The sequence below is a fragment of the Piliocolobus tephrosceles genome, chromosome 6 (genome assembly GCF_002776525.5).
Source record: "Piliocolobus tephrosceles isolate RC106 chromosome 6, ASM277652v3, whole genome shotgun sequence".
NCBI lineage: Eukaryota > Metazoa > Chordata > Mammalia > Primates > Cercopithecidae > Piliocolobus > Piliocolobus tephrosceles.
Window position 1 is genome coordinate 17,057,410 of NC_045439.1, and position 18,838 is coordinate 17,076,247.

At 46.3% G+C, this 18,838-nt stretch overlaps 1 protein-coding gene across 9 annotated transcripts in view; it reads left to right on the forward strand.

The window, feature by feature from the left end:
• The window catches only part of FOXN3 (forkhead box N3), a 473,349-nt gene that overhangs the window by 216,772 nt on the left and 237,739 nt on the right, over positions 1 to 18,838 (forward strand). For all 9 annotated transcript variants that reach the window (XM_023205414.2, XM_023205413.2, XM_023205418.2 and 6 more), the window contains one exon: positions 1,509 to 2,065. In XM_023205414.2, the coding sequence (XP_023061182.1) occupies positions 1,523 to 2,065 (543 nt within the window). In that variant the 5' untranslated portion in view covers positions 1,509 to 1,522. The remainder of the gene's footprint in view (positions 1 to 1,508; positions 2,066 to 18,838) is intronic.

Genomic DNA, 18,838 nt, shown 5'->3' on the forward strand with positions numbered 1-18,838 from the left:
TGAGACGGAGTCTTGCTCTGTCGCCCAGGCTAGAGTGCAGTGGCTGGATCTCAGCTCACCGCAACCTCTGCCTCCTGGGTTCACGCCATTCTCCTGCCTCAGCCTCCCGAGTGGCTGGGACCACAGGCGCCCACCACCTCGCCCGGCTAATTTTTTGTATTTTTAGTAGAGACGGGGTTTCACCGTGTTAGCCAGGAGGGTCTCGATCTCCTGACCTCGTGATCCGCCCGTCTCGGCCTCCCAAAGTGCTGGGATTACAGGCTTGAGCCACCGCGCCCGGCCATCGTTCTTCTTTTCTTTCTTCAAAACTTTTGAGACAGGATCTCGCTCTGTTGCTCAGGCTGGAGTGTAGTGGTGCAGTCATGGCTCACTGCAGTCTCAGCTTCCTGGGTTCAAGCAGTCCTCCCACCCAGCCTCCCAAGTAGGTGAGACTACAGGCATATTCCTGGCTAATTTTTGTGTTTTTCGTAGAGATGGGGTTTCGCCATGTTGCCCAGGCTGGTCTCGAACCCCTGGGCTCAAGTGATCCTCTCTCCTGAGCCTCCCAAGGTGGCGAGATTATAGACATGAGCTACCATGCCCAGCCTGTTCATTTGTTTTCTAGGTAGATACCGGTTGTTTCTGTGGGGAATTAAAACGTAACACTCTCAAACAAAGCATATTGTTTTAGCGCTACAGAGAGTGGGAGACCTTTTTGGTTATCTTTACTGTTCTTTCTGTGTTACGTTGGGTGTTACATTGGGTGTTCTTTCTGTGTTACATTGGGTGTTACATTGTTCTGTGTTACATTGTTCTTTCTGTGTTACATTGGGTGCTGGAGGGTTGAACATGCTTTGTGTCTGTAGGGGTCTTTCTGTTTGTAAATGTACCACCTCCTCGTTTTCTTTTCTCATCAGATGTTATTTTACTCCATGTTCTAGGTCATTGATAAAAATGGGGATGGTGGTGGGTCGGGGTGGAGGGATAGGATTCTGTGGCATGTTTTGTTGAATTGAATTGAATTTACTGTCTTGAAACTGGCAGTTGCTCTCCTGACTTTTTTTACCAGTTCTAATTTCAGTTAATGGCTTATCTTACATTCCCATATATTTGTGTGATGCCTGAAGTTACTTGCTTTTCTTCTGTTTGGAAGAAAAAATAATTCGCAATAAAATTTAATGTACTTTAAAACTGGTCTCCTGGTCTCAAGCAACCTCCCGCCTCAGCCTCCCAAAGTGCTGGGATTACAGGAGCGAGCCACCGTGCCCGGCTGGTGTTATCGGTCTTGTTTTATTTAAGGGGCATCAGGTCGCCTTGCTATATGAACGGTGGGCTGATTTTTCTCATCAGCCTATCTGTAGTGGAATTGTGGGATTGCGTTGCTCAGTGTGGGAGTCCCGAGGTGGTGTTCCTGTGTAGCAGGGGTTCCATAGAGGCGGCAGTGGGAGGCAGCAGAGTCAGAGGGGCACAGTCGGCCTTTCTGTTTTGGGCCTCACCAGCTCATCATTTCTTTGTGATGTCTTTACTAGGAGCCTTCACGTAAATGGGTCCAGTCATGCCTCCCAGTAAGAAGCCAGAAAGCTCAGGAATTAGTGTCTCCAGTGGACTGAGTCAGTGTTACCGGGGCAGCGGTTTCTCCAAGGCCCTTCAGGAAGACGATGACCTCGACTTTTCTCTGCCTGACATCCGATTAGAAGAGGGGGCCATGGAAGATGAAGAGCTGACCAACCTGAACTGGCTGCACGAGAGCAAGAACTTGCTGAAGAGCTTTGGGGAGTCGGTCCTCAGGAGTGTCAGCCCCGTCCAGGACCTGGACGATGACACCCCCCCGTCCCCCGCCCACTCTGACATGCCCTACGATGCCAGGCAGAACCCTAACTGCAAACCCCCCTACTCCTTCAGCTGCCTCATATTTATGGCCATCGAGGACTCTCCGACCAAGCGCCTGCCAGTGAAGGATATCTACAACTGGATCTTGGAACATTTTCCGTATTTTGCAAATGCACCTACTGGGTGGAAAAACTCCGTGAGACACAATTTGTCACTGAATAAGTGTTTTAAGAAAGTGGACAAAGAGAGGAGTCAGGTAAGCCTCTGTGTCTGGAACCCAAGGTTTGTTTTTTTTGTTTTTTTAATTTAAAATTTTTCTCTATTAAAAATGAATTTCTATTCACCACATTAAAGTAGCAGTTGTAAGTAGGTTTTATTCTATTTAATTCATTTAGATCATTTTAAGGAATTTCCTTTCCCCAAGCCTATTAGTTATGTACTGTTTATTAGCGTTTGTACTATTTGAGGGTTTCCCACTGATAGGGTTTCCATAAAGATAAAACGGTGGTTTGCAGAATTGTTTGGTTCTCAGTTATCATCCCTCAATGTGGATGGCTCACTTTGGTTTTAGAGTCTTAACAAAGGTCAGTATTCCAAGGGCAGCCATTAACCGTGAAGTACGTGTATATATATGTATTTGAGAAAAACTGCCACCACGGGCTAGAGAAAAATGGTGTTTCTTTTTTTTCCCTGAATATGAATGAGGAGGAGGGAAATTTCTCCAGTGTTCTGGAATAAGTAGACAGTGATGAACGTTGGGAAGAGACTTGTGATGAACATTGGGAAGAGACTTGAGTATACTTATACTCCAAGACTAAACAGGCATGAGTTGCCCAGGTGACTGTCATGAAATCTGGTGTCTATATAAGTGACAACTTTGAAATTCCTGGCTCAGAGTGAGGGTCCCATTAGAGACTGACTTTAAAAAGGTTTAATATTGACTTTAAAGCAGAGGTGCCCAGTGTTTTTGGCATTAGGGACCCATTTTGTGGAGGGCCAAGGGGGATGGTTTTGGTACGAAACTGTTCCACTTCAGATCATCAGTCATTAGATTCTCATAAGAAGCACACAACCTAGATCCATCACATGCACAGTTCACAGTAGGGTTTGTGCTCCTATGAGAATCAAATGCTGCAGCTGATCTGACAGGAGGCGGAGCACAGGTTGGCAGTGCTCACCTCCTGCTGTGCAGCCCACCCCCCCCAACAGGCCACTGATTGGTACACGGCCTGGGTTGGGGACCCCTGCTTTAAAGCCATAGTTTATACTTCATGGTCAGTGAAAAGAAGACAATTTTAATAATTTGCTTTCTTTCTCTTTTTTCTTTTCTTTTGTTTCTTTTTTTTGTTTGTTTGCTTTTTGAGACCAGGGTCTTGCTCTGTCACCTAGGCTGGAGTGCAGTGGTATGATCCCAGCCCACTGCAGCTTTGACCTTCTGGGCTTAAGTGATCCTCCCATCTCAGCCTTCAAAGGAGCTGGGAGCACAGGTGTATGCCAGTACACCCTGCTAATTTTTATACTTTTTGTAGAGATGGTGTCTTGCTATGCTGCCCAGGCTGGTCTCAAACTTCAGGGCTCAAGTGATTCACCCACCTTGGCCTCCCAAAGTGCTGGGATTACAGGCGTGAGCCACCACGCCTGCCCTATTTTTGTTTTAAGGAATATAATAGGTTTAGTAGAAATTGGGCGACTGTTAAGAAGTGGACAACAAAATTGTGATCTGACTTTGAGTCCTGAAAAGTAATGCAGCCACAGTTAAGATAAATCGCCAGAAAAGGTTCCCTCCACTAAGTTTTCATGTGACTGTGTTTTCCCGCTTTGTGTGTTGTGTTAATGATGCTGCCGTGTGCAGCTGGGGTTCTGGTTCGCCCTCTTTTTGAAGTTCAGGTTTGGATGCAGGACCACGATTGTGTGGGGTCAGTGGCTGGGCAGGGCTGGGGCCTTTAATTTCTTTCTGGCAGCATGTCACTGTTTCAAGTAGAATCTTGAGCGTGAGAATATTCTCATTGTCTTTGGCATGGGAGAGTATGAATCAGGAAGTGGCCTAGCCCTATTGCTCCTTGCTCAAATTGGACGTGTTTGTGTGCAAATGCTCTTCACTCAGTTTCTGTTTGAGATGGGGGGTGGGGACGCAGGGCTTGGGGAGGGGTGTTGCCTGGGAGGAAAGATGTGGGCACTAAGGAGATTTACTTTGATCACTGGTGCAAATGATGCCTGGGTGGAGCGTGCAGATCTGAATATTCATAAGTTTCTGGGCCCCTCCTCCTCAGGTCCTTATTTTTGTGTAGCTGTAACCATCAAAGTGCGTCCCTTTAATCAGGGAGAGGAATTTCCATGACCATGAAGCTCTTTCTCCTTCCCTCTGTATCTCAGGTTGAGCATTTGGAGAGCCACCTCTGGACTTGGCTTTTTTGAGTGCTTTAAGATTATTCTTTGAGCTTAGAGGACATTCATTGCTCCTCTATAAAGAACCAAGTCTGTGGTATTTAAAGCTTCTGTATAGGTGGGTCTTTGTGGCAAGAAAGGGAAAGTCTCCGAAAGCAATTCCAGACTGAGGACGTGGAGAAGAAAGTGCTGCTCAGGTCCCCCAAAGCCTTATGGCAGTGATAAAGCAACAAACAGGGCATTTAGTTTGGTGTAAAACGAGTCTGCAAGTTCCTGCATGCCTGAATCTTCGTGTTTGACGTAATGCCGGTGCACATAAAAGTAATTTAGCAAATGCACACTCTGAAATGTTAGAAAAGACCAACGCCAAAGCGTGCAGCAACACTCAGGAGCATTATTCATCAGTCAGCCTTGGGAGTGACAAGTGAGTGTTGGATGCCGTGTGCTGAGGCACACCAGGAGGAGCTGTTCTCCCCCCATGCAACCCCCCACCGCTGGATTCTGGAGGTCATGTTTTCCAGGAGTGAAGGTTGTCAGTCTGGATACATTCAGATATCACTTGTTGAAAGAGAATGGTTTTAAAGACCTGAGATTGTTAGTGTTATGAAATGTTCAGTTCTGGCTTCCCAGCCATCCTGACCTGTATTGACATGTTTCTGATCAAATGCCAGTCAGTTTTGTGGTTGGGAGTTTGCTCCCAGCATTTGTGATTCTGTGAGAACAAAGCAAGAGGTGTGAGTTTTTCCACTTTTCTCCTCTTTCTTGGGTTCCCCCAGGCCAGCTGCTGGCTGCTGTGAGACGTGCAGGCTCCCAGGTATGCTCAGGTACACCCAGGTCCTTCCAGGGCATTGACGTGGCCCAGTCGCTTGGGGTTTGCTACTACGGCATTCTCCCTGATACTCTGCCCAGTGAAAGCTCCTTTACCTCTATGGGTAAACTTGTTTTTTCACATGAGATTTTATTTGGCGGGAGCTCCCACACTGAAGTTGCCTTCAACACAGTGACTAAATGCACCTGAATGTTGGTGAGAAATACCTTAAATTGAACGGGAAAATTGAAACCTTGCAAGTTGTATGCAGTGAATTAGCTATTCCACTTTTAATTTTCTTCTGAAAGTGAAGGATATGGTTAGGCTTGACGTAGCAGTGAAAATGTGGAAACCTGTGTAATCCTTGTCCCTGAGGGCTCGGAACACATACCCTGCTGGACAACTGTTTGGCTGGGATGTTGGGGAGGAAACATACTAGATTGCATCAGAGTCACCTGTGGCACTTAAAAATTCCTAGCCGGGCACGGTGACTCACACGTGTAATCCCAGCACTTTGGGAGGCCAAGGCGGGAGGATCGCTTGAGCTCAGGAGTTTGAGACCAGCCTGGGGAACATGGTGAAACCCTCTCTTTACAAAAAATACAAAAAAAAAGATTGGCTGAGCATGGTGGCATAATCCTGTAGTCCCAGCCACTCTAGAGGCTGAGATGGAAGGATGGCGTGAGCCAGGGAGGGGGAGGTTGCAGTGAGCTGAGATACAGCCTAGGTGACAGAGCCAGACCCTCTCTCAAGAAAAAAAAAAAAAAAATTCCCATTTTCTCGGGCCCCTTTCTGGAGATTGATTCATTAGGTGTGAGGTGGGAAAACTGGTAGTTCTGCTGAGCTTCCTAGGTGTTTCCAGCGTGCAGCCAGGTTTGAGAATCCCTGAAGTAGGTGCCCTCATGAGGCCTTTCCAGTTGCTGAGATTTCATCAAGAGCATGTTCTCATGAATGAGTCAGTCAAGGCAAAAGAGACAGTTTGGCTTTCGTTTTATCTCTTAAAGGACTTCAAAAGATAAGAGTTTTATTTTTATTTTTGAATCATGGAAATTTTCAAACACACAGAGAATAGTATAATGACTTGATATACCCCCATAACACACATCCTGATTCAGTAGTTGACAAAGGTTTGTCACACTTATTTTATTTATTCTTCTTTGTTGTTGCTATTTCTGAAGTTGTTTTTTGGTTTTTTGTTTTGAGACAGGGTTTCACTCTGTTGACCAGGCTGGAGTACAGTAGCATAATCATGGCTCACTGCAGCCTCAGACTCCCAGGCTCAAGCCTTAGCCTTCAGCCTCCAAAGGTGGAACTACAAGTGCACACCACCATGCCTGGCTAATTATTATTTTTTTGTATTTTTCATAGAAACAGGGTTTTGCCATGTTGTTGTCTGGTCCCAAATTCCTGGCCTCAAGCAATCCTCCTGCCTCAGCCTCCCAAAGTGCTGTGGATCGTAGGCATGAGTCACTGCACCCAGCCTTGCTGAAGTATTTTGAAGCAAATGACATTTACAATTCAAATATTTCAGTATGCATAAGAATAATTAGGCCGGGCGCGGTGGCTCAAGCCTGTAATCCCAGCACTTTGGGAGGCCGAGACGGGCGGATCACGAGGTCAGGAGATCGAGACCATCCTGGCTAACACGGTGAAACCCCGTCTCTACTAAAAAAAAATACAAAAAGCTAGCCAGGCGAGGTGGCGGGCGCCTGTAGTCCCAGCTACTCAGGAGGCTGAGGCAGGAGAATGGCGTAAACCCAGGAGGTGGAGCTTGCAGTGAGCTGAGATCTGGCCACTGCACTCCAGCCTGGGCCACAGAGCAAGACTCTGCCTCAAAAAAAAAAAAAAAAAAAAAAGAATAATGGACAATTTCTTACATAAATGAACAATTATTTGGTGTTGCCTAATACCAGGTCCACATTCAGATATCCTTGTTTACAAAATGTTTATTTGAATTAGGGTCCAAATGTGGCTCCTGCAGTGCCTTTTGTGATGTTTCCTGTCTGTGTCAGTCTGCAGCACTCCTATGCCCTCTTTCCTTTTTCATTCCCTTCCTTGTTACAAGAGACCCGTGGCTTACACTATACAGTACTTGCATTCTGTTTACTTCCTTGTGATTTCATGTAACTTGCTTCTGTCTCTCCTATTTGCTGTCAAATGGAAGGAAGTACGAACGTCTGGGTCACATTCTGGATTACATTCTGGGTTGTCCTGTGTCCTTCCTGATATATCACTTCCAAAAGCCTGGTCATCCCCTTCTTGGGGAAGCTGAGATTGAGCCATGGGTTCATGTGAGGTCACTGTTCCCTACTCTATGAAGTTGCTCATTAGTTTTTTTTTTTTTTTTTTTTTTTTTCCATTTCGCCTATGGATGATCTGTGCCTAAATCAATTAAGGTAGAGTTTTAATGTCTGAGATTAAGTTTTACACTCCCTAAATACAGGTCTTACTTAGGAGTGTACGATTAGCATGTACTAACCTCTCTGACTACTTGTAAATGAGAAGTAGACTGCAGTTATTTTTTTCCAGGCTGCATTATAAGGTATGTGTGTATTTCTATTTTTGTGCCTTTTTTTTTTAACCTTTCCTCTTGCTACTTGAACAAAAAACATTGTCATCAAAGGGTTTATAAAGGAAACACTGTGCAAAAGTATGTTTATTATATCCAGAGCTGAGTGCTTTAAATACAATTTTAGCTTATAAATATAGGCATGCTTGCTTTGTGCTTTCCATATGCAGTATCTGATTTCTTCCTCACTAAACCCTATGAAGTAGGCCCTATTATTTTCTTTCTTAAAATAGATGATGAGTTAAGCCCTGAGTGGTTAAGTAACTTGCTAGAAGTTGCACAGCTAGTAAGTGTAGAACATGAGTTCATCCTAATTCCTTCCAATTCTTTTTTTTTAAAAAATTATTTATTTAATTTATTTTTGAGACAGGGTCTCTCTGTCACACAGGCTGGAGTACACTGGCATGATCATAGCTCACTGCAACCTTGAACTCCTGGGCTCAAGTGATCCTCCTGCCTCAGCCTCCCAAGTAGCTGAGAAGACATGTGCACACAACCACATCCAGCTAATTTTGAGATTTTTTTGTTTTGTTTTGTAGGGCTGGGCACTGTGGCTCATACCTGTAATTCCAGCACTTTGGGAGGCCGAGGCAGGCAAATGACTTGAGCCCAGGAGTTTGAGACCAGCCTAGGCAATGTGATGAAACTGCATCTCTGCAAAAGATAAAAAAATTAGCTGGGGGTTGTGGCACATACCTGTAGTCCCAGCTACTCAGGAGGCTAAGTTGGGAAGATCGCTTGGTGACAGAGCTAGATCCTGTCTCCAAAAATAATACATTTTTAGTAAAGATGGGGTCTCGCCGTGTCGCTCAGGCTGGTCTTGAACTCCTGTCCTCGAACGATCCTCCCAAGTGTGAGCCACCATGCTTGGCACTATTCCTTCCAATTCTGAAGGGCATGTGCTTACCCCTGGTGCTTGCCCATGCCTTCTCAGTATAGCAGACATTGTAGATGATCTCTCTGTGCTTCCTTTAAATATCCTATGAATATGGGTTATAGGGGATTGAAATAACCCAGATAAACCCAGAATTAACTCTGGGGGTACAAGATAGAGAAAGGCAAATACAGAGTATATTTTTGTCCTGTTGAGATGGGGCTCAATTGTCGGTACATGTAAAGTTCTTGCATCTTCACAGAGCACACAACTGCCTGCTCAGCTTCCGGTTTCCAGGCTCTGTCCTGACCCCCTGCCTCATAGGACCCCTTCAGTGGCATCAGAGCCAAGTGCAGAAGCTTTTTTCCCTGCGTGCACACTGTTTATACAAATTCTCCCTCTAATTTGCTGTTCTCTTCACGTTTACTGTCAGTAGATGAGATTCTTTTTCAAAGGCAGTTTTGAAAATGAGGTTGCACCCAGGTGTGGTGGCTCACGTCTATAATCTCAGCACTTTGGGAGGCCAAGACCGGGGGCGGAGGGGGGACGGTGGGGGTGGCGAGGGGGGGAGCGGGAGGAGGGATCATTTGAGGCCAGGAGTTCAAGACCAGCCTGGCCATCATAGTGAAACCCTGTCTTTACTAAGGCCGGGCGCGGTGGCTCAAGCCTGTAATCCCAGCACTTTGGGAGGCCGAGACGGGCGGATCACGAGGTCAGGAGATCGAGACCATCCTGGCGAACACGGTGAAACCCCGTCTCTACTAAAAAATACAAAAAACTAGCCGGGCGAGGTGGCGGGCGCCTGTAGTCCCAGCTACTCCGGAGGCTGAGGCAGGAGAATGGCGTAAACCCGGGAGGCGGAGCTTGCAGTGAGCTGAGATCTGGCCACTGCACTCCAGCCCAGGCGACAGAGCCAGACTCCGTCTCAAAAAAAAAAAAAAAAAAAAAAAACCCTGTCTTTACTAAAAATACAAAAAGTAGCCAGGCCTGGTGGCGGGCGCCTGTAATCCCAGCTACTCGGGAGGCTGAGGCAGGAGAATCGCTTGAACCCAGGAGGCGGAGGTTGCCATGAGCAGAGATCACGCCGCTACACTCTAGCCTGGGTGACAGAGCGAGACTCTGTCTCAAAAAGTAAAACAGAAAAAAAAAAAAAAACTGAGGTTGCACCTCTACGTGTCAGCACCCCATGTAAGCAGTTGCTTCTAGGCTTTTCTTCTTGATGTTGTGAATGCAGAATCAAGAGCATTTCCCCTTCCCGTGATACCAGTCAACCTACCTGTCTCATTGATGGTCCTTTTAGAAGGAAGAGATAACTTATTATTATTTTGGATAGATAATGCACATGGGAAACAGTGTGGTCTGGTTCAGATGTGTAAATTCCAAAGAATTAGTGTAATGTTGGGTGGGTGGAACGTGTAATTTTGTAATGTGTGTGAGACTCCTCTGAGGTCTCTTCATCCTCGACCTGGGGCTGCCTTGCCCAGCGTTGGAAATGCTCTGCCTGAAGACGGCCTCCTTCTCACTGGTGCCCACTGCCAGGCGGGCTGCTTTCTGCCGTCTGTGCTGTAGACTATGTCACCTCAGAAGGTTGAGAGTTTACCAGGGTCTCTGAAGGTCCAGAAATAAAACTACTCCCTTGTCACAGGCCCTGGAATAGGAAGCCATTCATACCAGCATCCGCTGTGATCCCAAGAAAGTGCAGCTCCCTGACCCATACGGCCGATTTTTTTTTTTTTGGTGAGACGGAAGGAGTCTCGCTCTGTCGCCCAGGCTGGAGTGCAGTGGCATGATCTCAGCTCACTGCAAGCTCTGCCTCCCGGGTTCACGCCATTCTCCTGCCTCAGCCTCCCAAGTAGCTGGGACTGCAGGTGCCCGCCACCACCACATCTGGCTAATGTTTTGTATTTTTAGTAGAGATGGGGTTTCACCGTGTTTGCCAGGATGGTCTTGATCTCCTGACCTCATGATCCACCTGCATTGGCCTCCCAAAGTACTGGGATTACAGGTGTGAGCTACTGTGCCCGGCTTCTTTTTTTTTTTTGAGACAGAGTCTCGCTCTGTCACCCAGGCTGGAGTACAGTGGTACAATCTCGGCTCACTGCAACCTTTGCCTCCTCAGATTCGCTTGAGAATCGCTTATTCTCATGCCTCAGCCTCCTGAGTATCTGGGATTACAGGTGCATGCCACCACGCCCAGTTAATTTTTGTGTTTTTAGTAGAGATGGGGTTTTACCATGTTGGTCAGGCTGGTCTCAAACTCCTGACCTCGTGATCTGCTTGCCTTGGCCTCCCAAAGTGCTGAGATTACAGGTGTGAGCCACCGTGCCCGGCCTCATCCTGCCAATTTATTCCTTCCAGACTGTTCATTCCCTTTTCTTCCAGTCATTAGGTGTCTTGGGTGGAGCCACATTTCTGTTGTCTTGCTCTGGCAGACTTTTCATTTGTCTGCTCATTCATTCATTTATTCAACAAACTTTTTAAAGTACCTACTATACTACGTGCTAAAATAATACAGAATTGAATGTACCATGGCCACTGCCTGTAAGGCACTCATGGTCCAGTGAGCCCTCCTCATAGAGTATCCCTCTTGCTAGCGGAACTTCTCTAGCAGAAGCTCTTACTCCACTGCTGTATGCCCTTTGTATTCTCTGTTTTCTGTCTCACATCATTGCTTTTCTGGCCCTGCATGGATACACTACCTTTCTACTCCCTACAGTGACTTGGCCAGGAAGATGCCATTCACTTGGATGGGGGTCTGTCTGAGGCTGCTGGGAAAGCTTCTGGGCCCGAGGGCCCTATCAATGTATCTGTCTAGTATCTCCCCCTGTTTCCTATTGAGAAAATGTTGCATTCTCTTTGGTAGAGCTTTGAGGCACCTGGATAGGTCTACCAGATACTTCATTGATGTACTGCCTGTATATCCACCAGCAAGAAATGGTTTTCAGAACCTTCCCCGTTGGGCTGGGATTTCCCCTTGAAATCATTTTGGCTGCAGGATAATTCTCTGCAGTAAATAAATAGGAAGTTGGCACTCTGACCTCCTATTTGAAACTTACAAGTTTAGGCCGGGTGTGGCAGCTCAAGCCTGTAATCCTAGTACTTCGGGAAGCCGAGGCAGGGCGGATCACTTTGAGCTCAGGAGTTCGAGACCCGCCTAGGCAACATGGTCAAACCCTGTCTCTACAAAAAATGCAAAGATTAGTTGGGCATGGTGGCATGCGCCTGTGATCCTAGCTACTCAGGAGACTGAGGCTGGAGAGTCGCTTGAACCCAGGAGGTGGAGGCTACGGTGAGCCATGATCGCACCGCTGCATTCCAGCCTGGACGACAGAGTGAGACCATGTCTTCAACAACAACAACAAATTTAAAAAATAAGTATGATTTGATTCTTGCTTTTTGTACTCTTATTAGTTTACATTCCAGGGAAGCAGGAAACATAATGCAAAATAAAAAAGAGTAAGTTACCGTAAGTACTGGAAGTGTGCCGATCAGTGTGAGATTGATATCATTTAAAGTTAGGCTGGCTTCCCTTCCCCAAAGAGGGGCACGGGGAAGCTAAAAGATAGTGATGGGCGACTTTTGAATATTCCTCATTCACTTGAATAGGCTGTTAACAAAGCATTCCTCGGGTGTGGGAATGAGCATTAGACCTCTACGGATGGACTGATCAGAAGGAGGCTTGACTGTTTATTGTAGAAAACGAATTAACAATGATTTAAACAAGCTAGGGACGTATTTCTCCATTACATGAAATACGTCTTGAGGAGCGAGACAGAGATGCACATTCCCTCTTCTCTGCTGTTCTTAGGGCATTGCGCATTTCCATTCTCAGTCTTCTCATGGTCCAAGATGGCATCAGCTAGCATGTTCCCATTTTAGGAAGCAAGAAGGTGAGTGCAGAGAAGGACAGGAGAGAGTATTGCTGACTTTGGGTTTTAAGGGGTTTCCCAGAAACCCCACCCTCTGCTTTGATCTTACTGGCTGGAGCCTGGTCACGTGACTTCTAGCTGCAAGGAAGCCTGGGAAATGGACTTTTTTGCCTGATCCATTGGAACCCCAAGTTAAATGTTGGTTCTGTTGCCAAGCAATCTTGGAACTTTCTGCCACAGAGGCCTAGATGTGTTGGAACAGTGTCAGAGGAAAGGATGGAGAGAGATGGTGGCTGGAAGGTTATGTAAATAAGAATAGGGACTTGTTGGAGGAGCTAGGATGCTAAATGGACAACTTTAAATTGCATTGGTAACAAGTAAAGCAGAGATGCTGACCCATTTCTTACACATTCCAAATAACTAAGGTTTTGCTTTAAGATATTCCGGTTAAATTGCATTTAATGTCATCAAAAGCGATAGCTTGATTGAGGTGAAGATGTAGTCTGTGCCAAGGATGATAAGAAGAAAAGCAAGGAAATAGATGGTTGAAGATAGAGAGTAGTGTGAAGTCGTTCTTTTAGTAATAACTTGATGGGTTGCTATGTAAGATTGCAGACAGTTCTATGAACAGGATGAAGTCTTTGATTTGTGTATGTGTGTGTGTGTGCTTGTTTGAGTACCTTTGCTTGTGAACTCAGCAGGAGACAGTAAATACAGGCAGAGAGGCTATATGCTTCCCAGGGGAAAAAGCTCTCCAATTACCCTTCCTTTTCTTCCTTTGGTCCTCACAGGGTGTGTGGGATTTCCCTCTGGGCCCCGTGGGGTTGAGTTCAGTGTCTCCTTCTATTTATTGGAGTTCTGTGAAGTGCCTTGTAGAAGGCTGTGACTGTCCTCCTCTAGGGACAGGACTGATAAGTGATTTAACTAATGTCATTAGACAGAAAACACCCACCTAGCAGAACATGTGCACAGGCTTTGTTTTTAGAAGACCAAGTCATGTGAGTGCTGACTCTGATCATGGCTATAGTAGAGGGGGAAGAAAAGTCCCGAATCTCTAGGAATCGAGGTACAGGCAGCCTGGCACAGAGGTGAGGCATAGCATCACAGTAGGTACTCCTGGAATACTGCACTGTGTGCTGAATTCCTTCGAGGCTTGTAAAATTGAGAACTGGTGTTTGCAGCTATGGTTCTGAGGTCTTGCAGAATACCTAGTGTTGTTGTTGTTGCTGTTGAGATGAAGCCTCACTCTGTCACCCAGGCTGGAGTTCAGTGGCACGATCTCAGCTCACTACAACCTCTGCCTCCTGGGTTCAAGCGATTCTTTTGCCTCAGCCTCCTGAGTAGCTGGGATTACAGGCTCACGCCACCATGCCCAGCTAATTTTTCTATTTTTAGCGGAGATGGGGTTTCACCATATTGGCCAGGCTGGTCTTGAACTCCTGACCTCAAGTAATCCGCCCACCTCAGCCTCCCAAAGTACTGGGATTACAGGCCTGAGCCATTATGCCTGGCCTCTAGCTTGCAAAGTAAAAATTGGACTCTGTATTTATGAAAATAAGTGGCTTCAGTCATTTTAGAAGCATTTTCAGCAGTGATTCATTCATGCTACCCTTGTTTGTGGAGTACCAGGCACTGTTCTGGGTGCTGAGGATATAGTGGTGACCTCTGGCGGGTCCCTGGCTGCTCTCCTAGACCTTCCATAGGGTAGCAGTGAGGGTAGGGGAGGAGGAGGAGGCAAGTGGTAAATGATAATTCCCTACGTGGGACAGGGTAAGTAACGTACCAGACTGTGTTACATGCAATGAAGATAATAAAACAGGAAAATGTACTAGAGAGGAGTGGGGAGGAGGGTGGGAGACTTCTCAGAGGGGTCTGACTAGGCCATGCCTTGAATGGCAAGAGGGATGCAGCCGTGTAAAGATCTGGGTAGAGAAAACAGCAAGTGCAAAGGCCCTGAGGTGGCAATAACTCAAAATGTCCAAGGAACAGAAAGAAGGCTCGCAGTTAGTGTATTAGAAAGGGGAGAATGTTATGTCTAAAAGGACAGGAGGGGGAAACCTCTCTGGGGCTTGTTCCAGTGGTGCAAGAGAGAGATGGTGGGAGTGATGCTAGCTTGAACCAGGGTCAGGGGTTGCAGATGAAGATGTGTGGGCAAATTTGGGTTGGGAAATTGGATGAGGATTAGTGCCAACATTCTCTTTTAACCATGTTAAATTTGAGATGGTTTGCGGACATCTAAGTGCAGCTGTCAGGAAGTTTGCTATATGAGTTTCAAGCTCTGTAGAGACGTTCGGGTGGAGGTATAAATCTGAAACACAGTGCATAGGTGTTGGAAAATAAAGAGATTTCTGGATTACCTCTCAATCAAAAAGAAAGTGAAATCAAACTTCTATTTCAGTTCTTACAGGAAATTATATTTCCATTAGTGTTTGACTAGGAAATTCATTTTGGGATATATTCAGCATGGAGAATAAAAACAAAAGAGGTTTACATTTAGAGGGAGACTGTCTCAGAATTATTTCAACAATGACTTACCTCTAGTTACTAGCTGTAGTTTTGCAAGCAGAAAAGAACAAACCTTTACTTTTGTACCAAAAGTGCAACTTCTAAATGTGCTCGGGGTAGCTGCATCTCTGATATCAGGAGAGAAATGTACTCCAGTAAACATCTCACTTAGCAAAGCCCCCTAACCCATGGCTTCTGTGAGTTCTCTGCCATCTGGTCCCTGGCTGGAAAGAGGAATTTTTCTTGTATATGTGTCTCCATAGCAACGAGTTTGCAGTTGATATGGAAAGTAAGCAGTTGCCTTAGCAACAGAGTTACTGATGTGGCGGCTTCCTTGCTTTCAGGGAATGGATAAGCTGACCAAACTAGTTTAGATGCATCCTGTAGGGCACTGTAATGTAGAGCCGCACACACGGCCCCTGCCAGTGTAAAATTGGTCTAGCTTTAAAAGAGATCGCAGCCCCTCCCCCTTCCAGAAGGAAGGGCTTACAGCTGTAATAAATCAGACAAAAGTAGTCGCTGTCAGTTGAAATAGATTATAAGTGGGATCTCCTAGCAGAATTTATTTAGTTTAGCTCAAAGGAGAACGTTATAGTCAAGGGTACGTTTGGTTACAAGGACAAGAGAGTCACCCGAGTTGGCTTAAGTAAAAGGGTACTTGTCCCAAAAATATAGCAGCCAGTCCCATGGAGCAGGAGCAGTGTCAGAGAGCAACAAAGCATATCTCGGGTCCACGGCCATTGGAACTGCCTCCTCTGTTCCTCTGCGGCCACGTGGACGGTCATCTCTGCCTTTTTCCAGCCTCCTCTTTGCAACCCTGCTCCCTCTGTGTGATCTTGATTCCTACCTTCTCTCGCCATTGGCTTGTTCTGCTGGTATATTGGTTCCAGTCCCTGTGAGGTGATGGTCCCAGTGCCCAGCGGCGTCAGCACCATCATCTCTGTGCCTTGTTTTTGTCATCATTTTAGACACTAGGACTTGTCCTTTTCCTGGGCCAGGCATTCAGCTGTGGTCAGAACAGGGGCTGGTCCCCCGGATCGAGATAGCTGCTCGTACAATCCCTTCATCTGGGGTTGGGCTGGGGCTTGAGTCTCAAACGTATCTGCAACAAAAAAAATTCAGGAAAGCCTTTGATCATTTGAAGACATTTTATTGATTGATTGATTGATTTGAGATGGAGTTTCGCTCTTGTTGCCCAGGCTGAAGTGCAGTGGTGCGATCGTGGCTCACCGCAACCTCTGCCTCCCGGGTTCAAGCAATTCTCCTGCCTCAGCCTCCTGAGTAGCTGGGATTACAGGCATGCACCACCATGCCTGGCTAATTTTGTATTTTTAGTAGAGACGGGGTTTCTCCATGTTGGTCAGGCTGGTCTTGAACTCCTGACCTCAGGCGATCTGGCGGCTTCAGCCTTCCAAAGTACTGGGATTACAGATGTTGAGCCACCATGCCCAGCCCAGTACTAATGAAAAGGAAAGTAATAAGGAACTTTGGAATATTTTGTGCTTTCTTCTTCCCTCTGTCCCCTCAGAATACCTCTTCTGGGTGATGAGGATTAACATGCCAGAGAACACTGGGACTATCTTGAACCTCCCTTTTCTTGTCATCTCCATGGTGCCTTCATCTTTCTTTCATTCCAATTTATAAATTGGGGGCTGGCAGTTCCCAAACTAGCGAAGTATTTCTTTGGTGACTACTTCTCCCTGTCGGCTGCCCTCAGAGTGCCCGTAATCACAGGGTTGAGTGATTACCGGAAATTATGAACTCTAGCCCCCGATCCGGACAGAAATAAAGGTCAGCTTTCCAATACAAGGTGTCCTAATAGTCGGGATGAGGAGGTTTGGTAATAGTTCTTACTGACTGTTGTGCACTAGCTCGCATCACTGCATTGTTATTTTCAAAATGGGAGAAAATGTAATTACTCCATCCTGGGGACTGGGGATGACAAAACTCTGGTGGAGGATACTCAACAAAATAAAAAGAGACCGGGAAGGCTACAGAGTGGCTTCTGCCAGTCGCCAAGGGATTGGGCAATGGCCAGAATTATGTGGTTGGGGAAGCCAAAGGAGAAAGGGACTCCTAAGGTTTAGCAGTGCCACTGGAAGAATCCTGAAGAGAAGACAGAATTTTATTAGCTGGTTCCTTCAGGATAGTCAGACTGGGGCTGTTGACGGGAGAGAGGAGGTCCACTGGGTCATCAGACGTGGCTTGGACACAGAGGTAGGGACACATAAGGGGGAAGACTGAGTGTGAAAGTGGGAAGTGACATTTCCATAGGACCTGTTGGGTGCTGTTTGGAGTCGTGTGAGGCATTTGTATCCATGGTCTTACATCTTTTTAGCAACTGTAAAGCAGGTATTATATTCTTTTTACAGATGGGGAAACTGAGGCTCATAGAGGTTCAGTGGCTTGCTAAATTGGCACAGCCAGCTATTTTTAGCTAAGGTCTGACACTTCCTTGCTTCTCCTTTACTCTAATTGGCTAAAGCAAAGGCTCACTGTGGGATAGAGAGGGAAGTAAGTTTGGGAAGGTAGGCTGAGCTAGACTGGGGGTTTTGAGTGCTAAGGAGCCTAAGGTGGTAGGGGGCCCTCAGATGTTTCTGAGCCTAGTCACAACACAGACAAAGGAGTCAAGTACTTCCTTCTGATGCCCTAGAGGTTCTTGCAGAGTCCCAGTCTCCATGGCAGGGGTTCTTTTATTTTTTAATTTTTTTAAATTTTATTTTAGGTTTGGGGGGTACGTGTGCAGGTTTGTTATATAGATAAGCTCATGTCACGGGGGTTTGTTGTACAGATTATTTCACCACCTAGGTACTAGGCCTAGTAACCAATAGTTATTTTTCCTGATACTCTCCTTCCTCCCACTCTCTACCCTCCAATAGGCCCCAGTGTGTGTTGTACCCCTCTATGTGTCCGTGTATTCTCATCATTTAGCTCCCACTTATAAGTGAGAACATGTGGTATTTGGTTTACTGTTCCTATGTTAGTTTACTAAGAATAATGACCTCCAGGCCGGACGCGGTGGCTCAAGCCTGTAATCCCAGTGGGAGGCCGAGACGGGTGGATCACGAGGTCAGGAGATCGAGACTATCCTGGCTAAGATGGTGAAACCCCGTCTCTACTAAAAAATACAAAAAACTAGCCGGGCGAGGTGGCGGACGCCTGTAGTCCCAGCTACAAGGGAGGCTGAGGCAGGAGAATGGCATGAACCCGGGAGGCGGAGCTTGCAGTGAGCTGAGATCTGGCCACTGTACTCCAGCCCGGGCGACAGACCGAGACTCCGTCTCAAAAAAAAAAAAAAAAGAATAATGACCTCCAGCTCCATCCATGTTCCCATAAAAGATGTGATCTCATTCATTTTTATGGCTGCATAGTATTCTATGGTGTATATGTATCTCATCTTTATCCAATCTGTTATTAATGGGCATTTAGGTTGATTCCATGACTTTGCTGTTGTGAATAGTCACAGCAGAGATTCTTGCTGCCCAGAAATGTAAGGAGAAAAAGGCCACAGCAGTCACTGGTTTTCCATAACTTTGACTGACTTGAACCAGATTTGTGCACTAACAAGAAAAAAAAAGTCTACTGCAGCATATTTCTCATTTTAAGTGTTTTGTTCTTTTTTTTTGAGATGGAGTTTCGCTCCTGTTGCCCAGGCTGGAGTGCAGTGGCACAATCTCGGCTCACTGCAACCTCCACCTTCCGGTTTCAAGAGATTCTCCTGCCTCAGCCTCCCAAGTAGCTGGGATTACAGGCATGCGCCACCACGCTTGTCTAGTTTTTGTATGTTTAGTAGAGATGGGGTTTCACCATGTTGGCCAGGCTGGTCTCGAACTCCTAACCTTGTGATCCGCCTGCCTCAACCTCCCAAATTGCTGGATTATAGGCATGAGCCACCGTGCCCAGCCAGTAGTGACTTCTTGATGCTCCAGTCCAGCAGCTGTACTTGGACTTGACTGATGTGGCCCCCATCATACTCTGATAGAGTTCTTTTTGCTAGGATCCTGGAAGATGACCTTGGT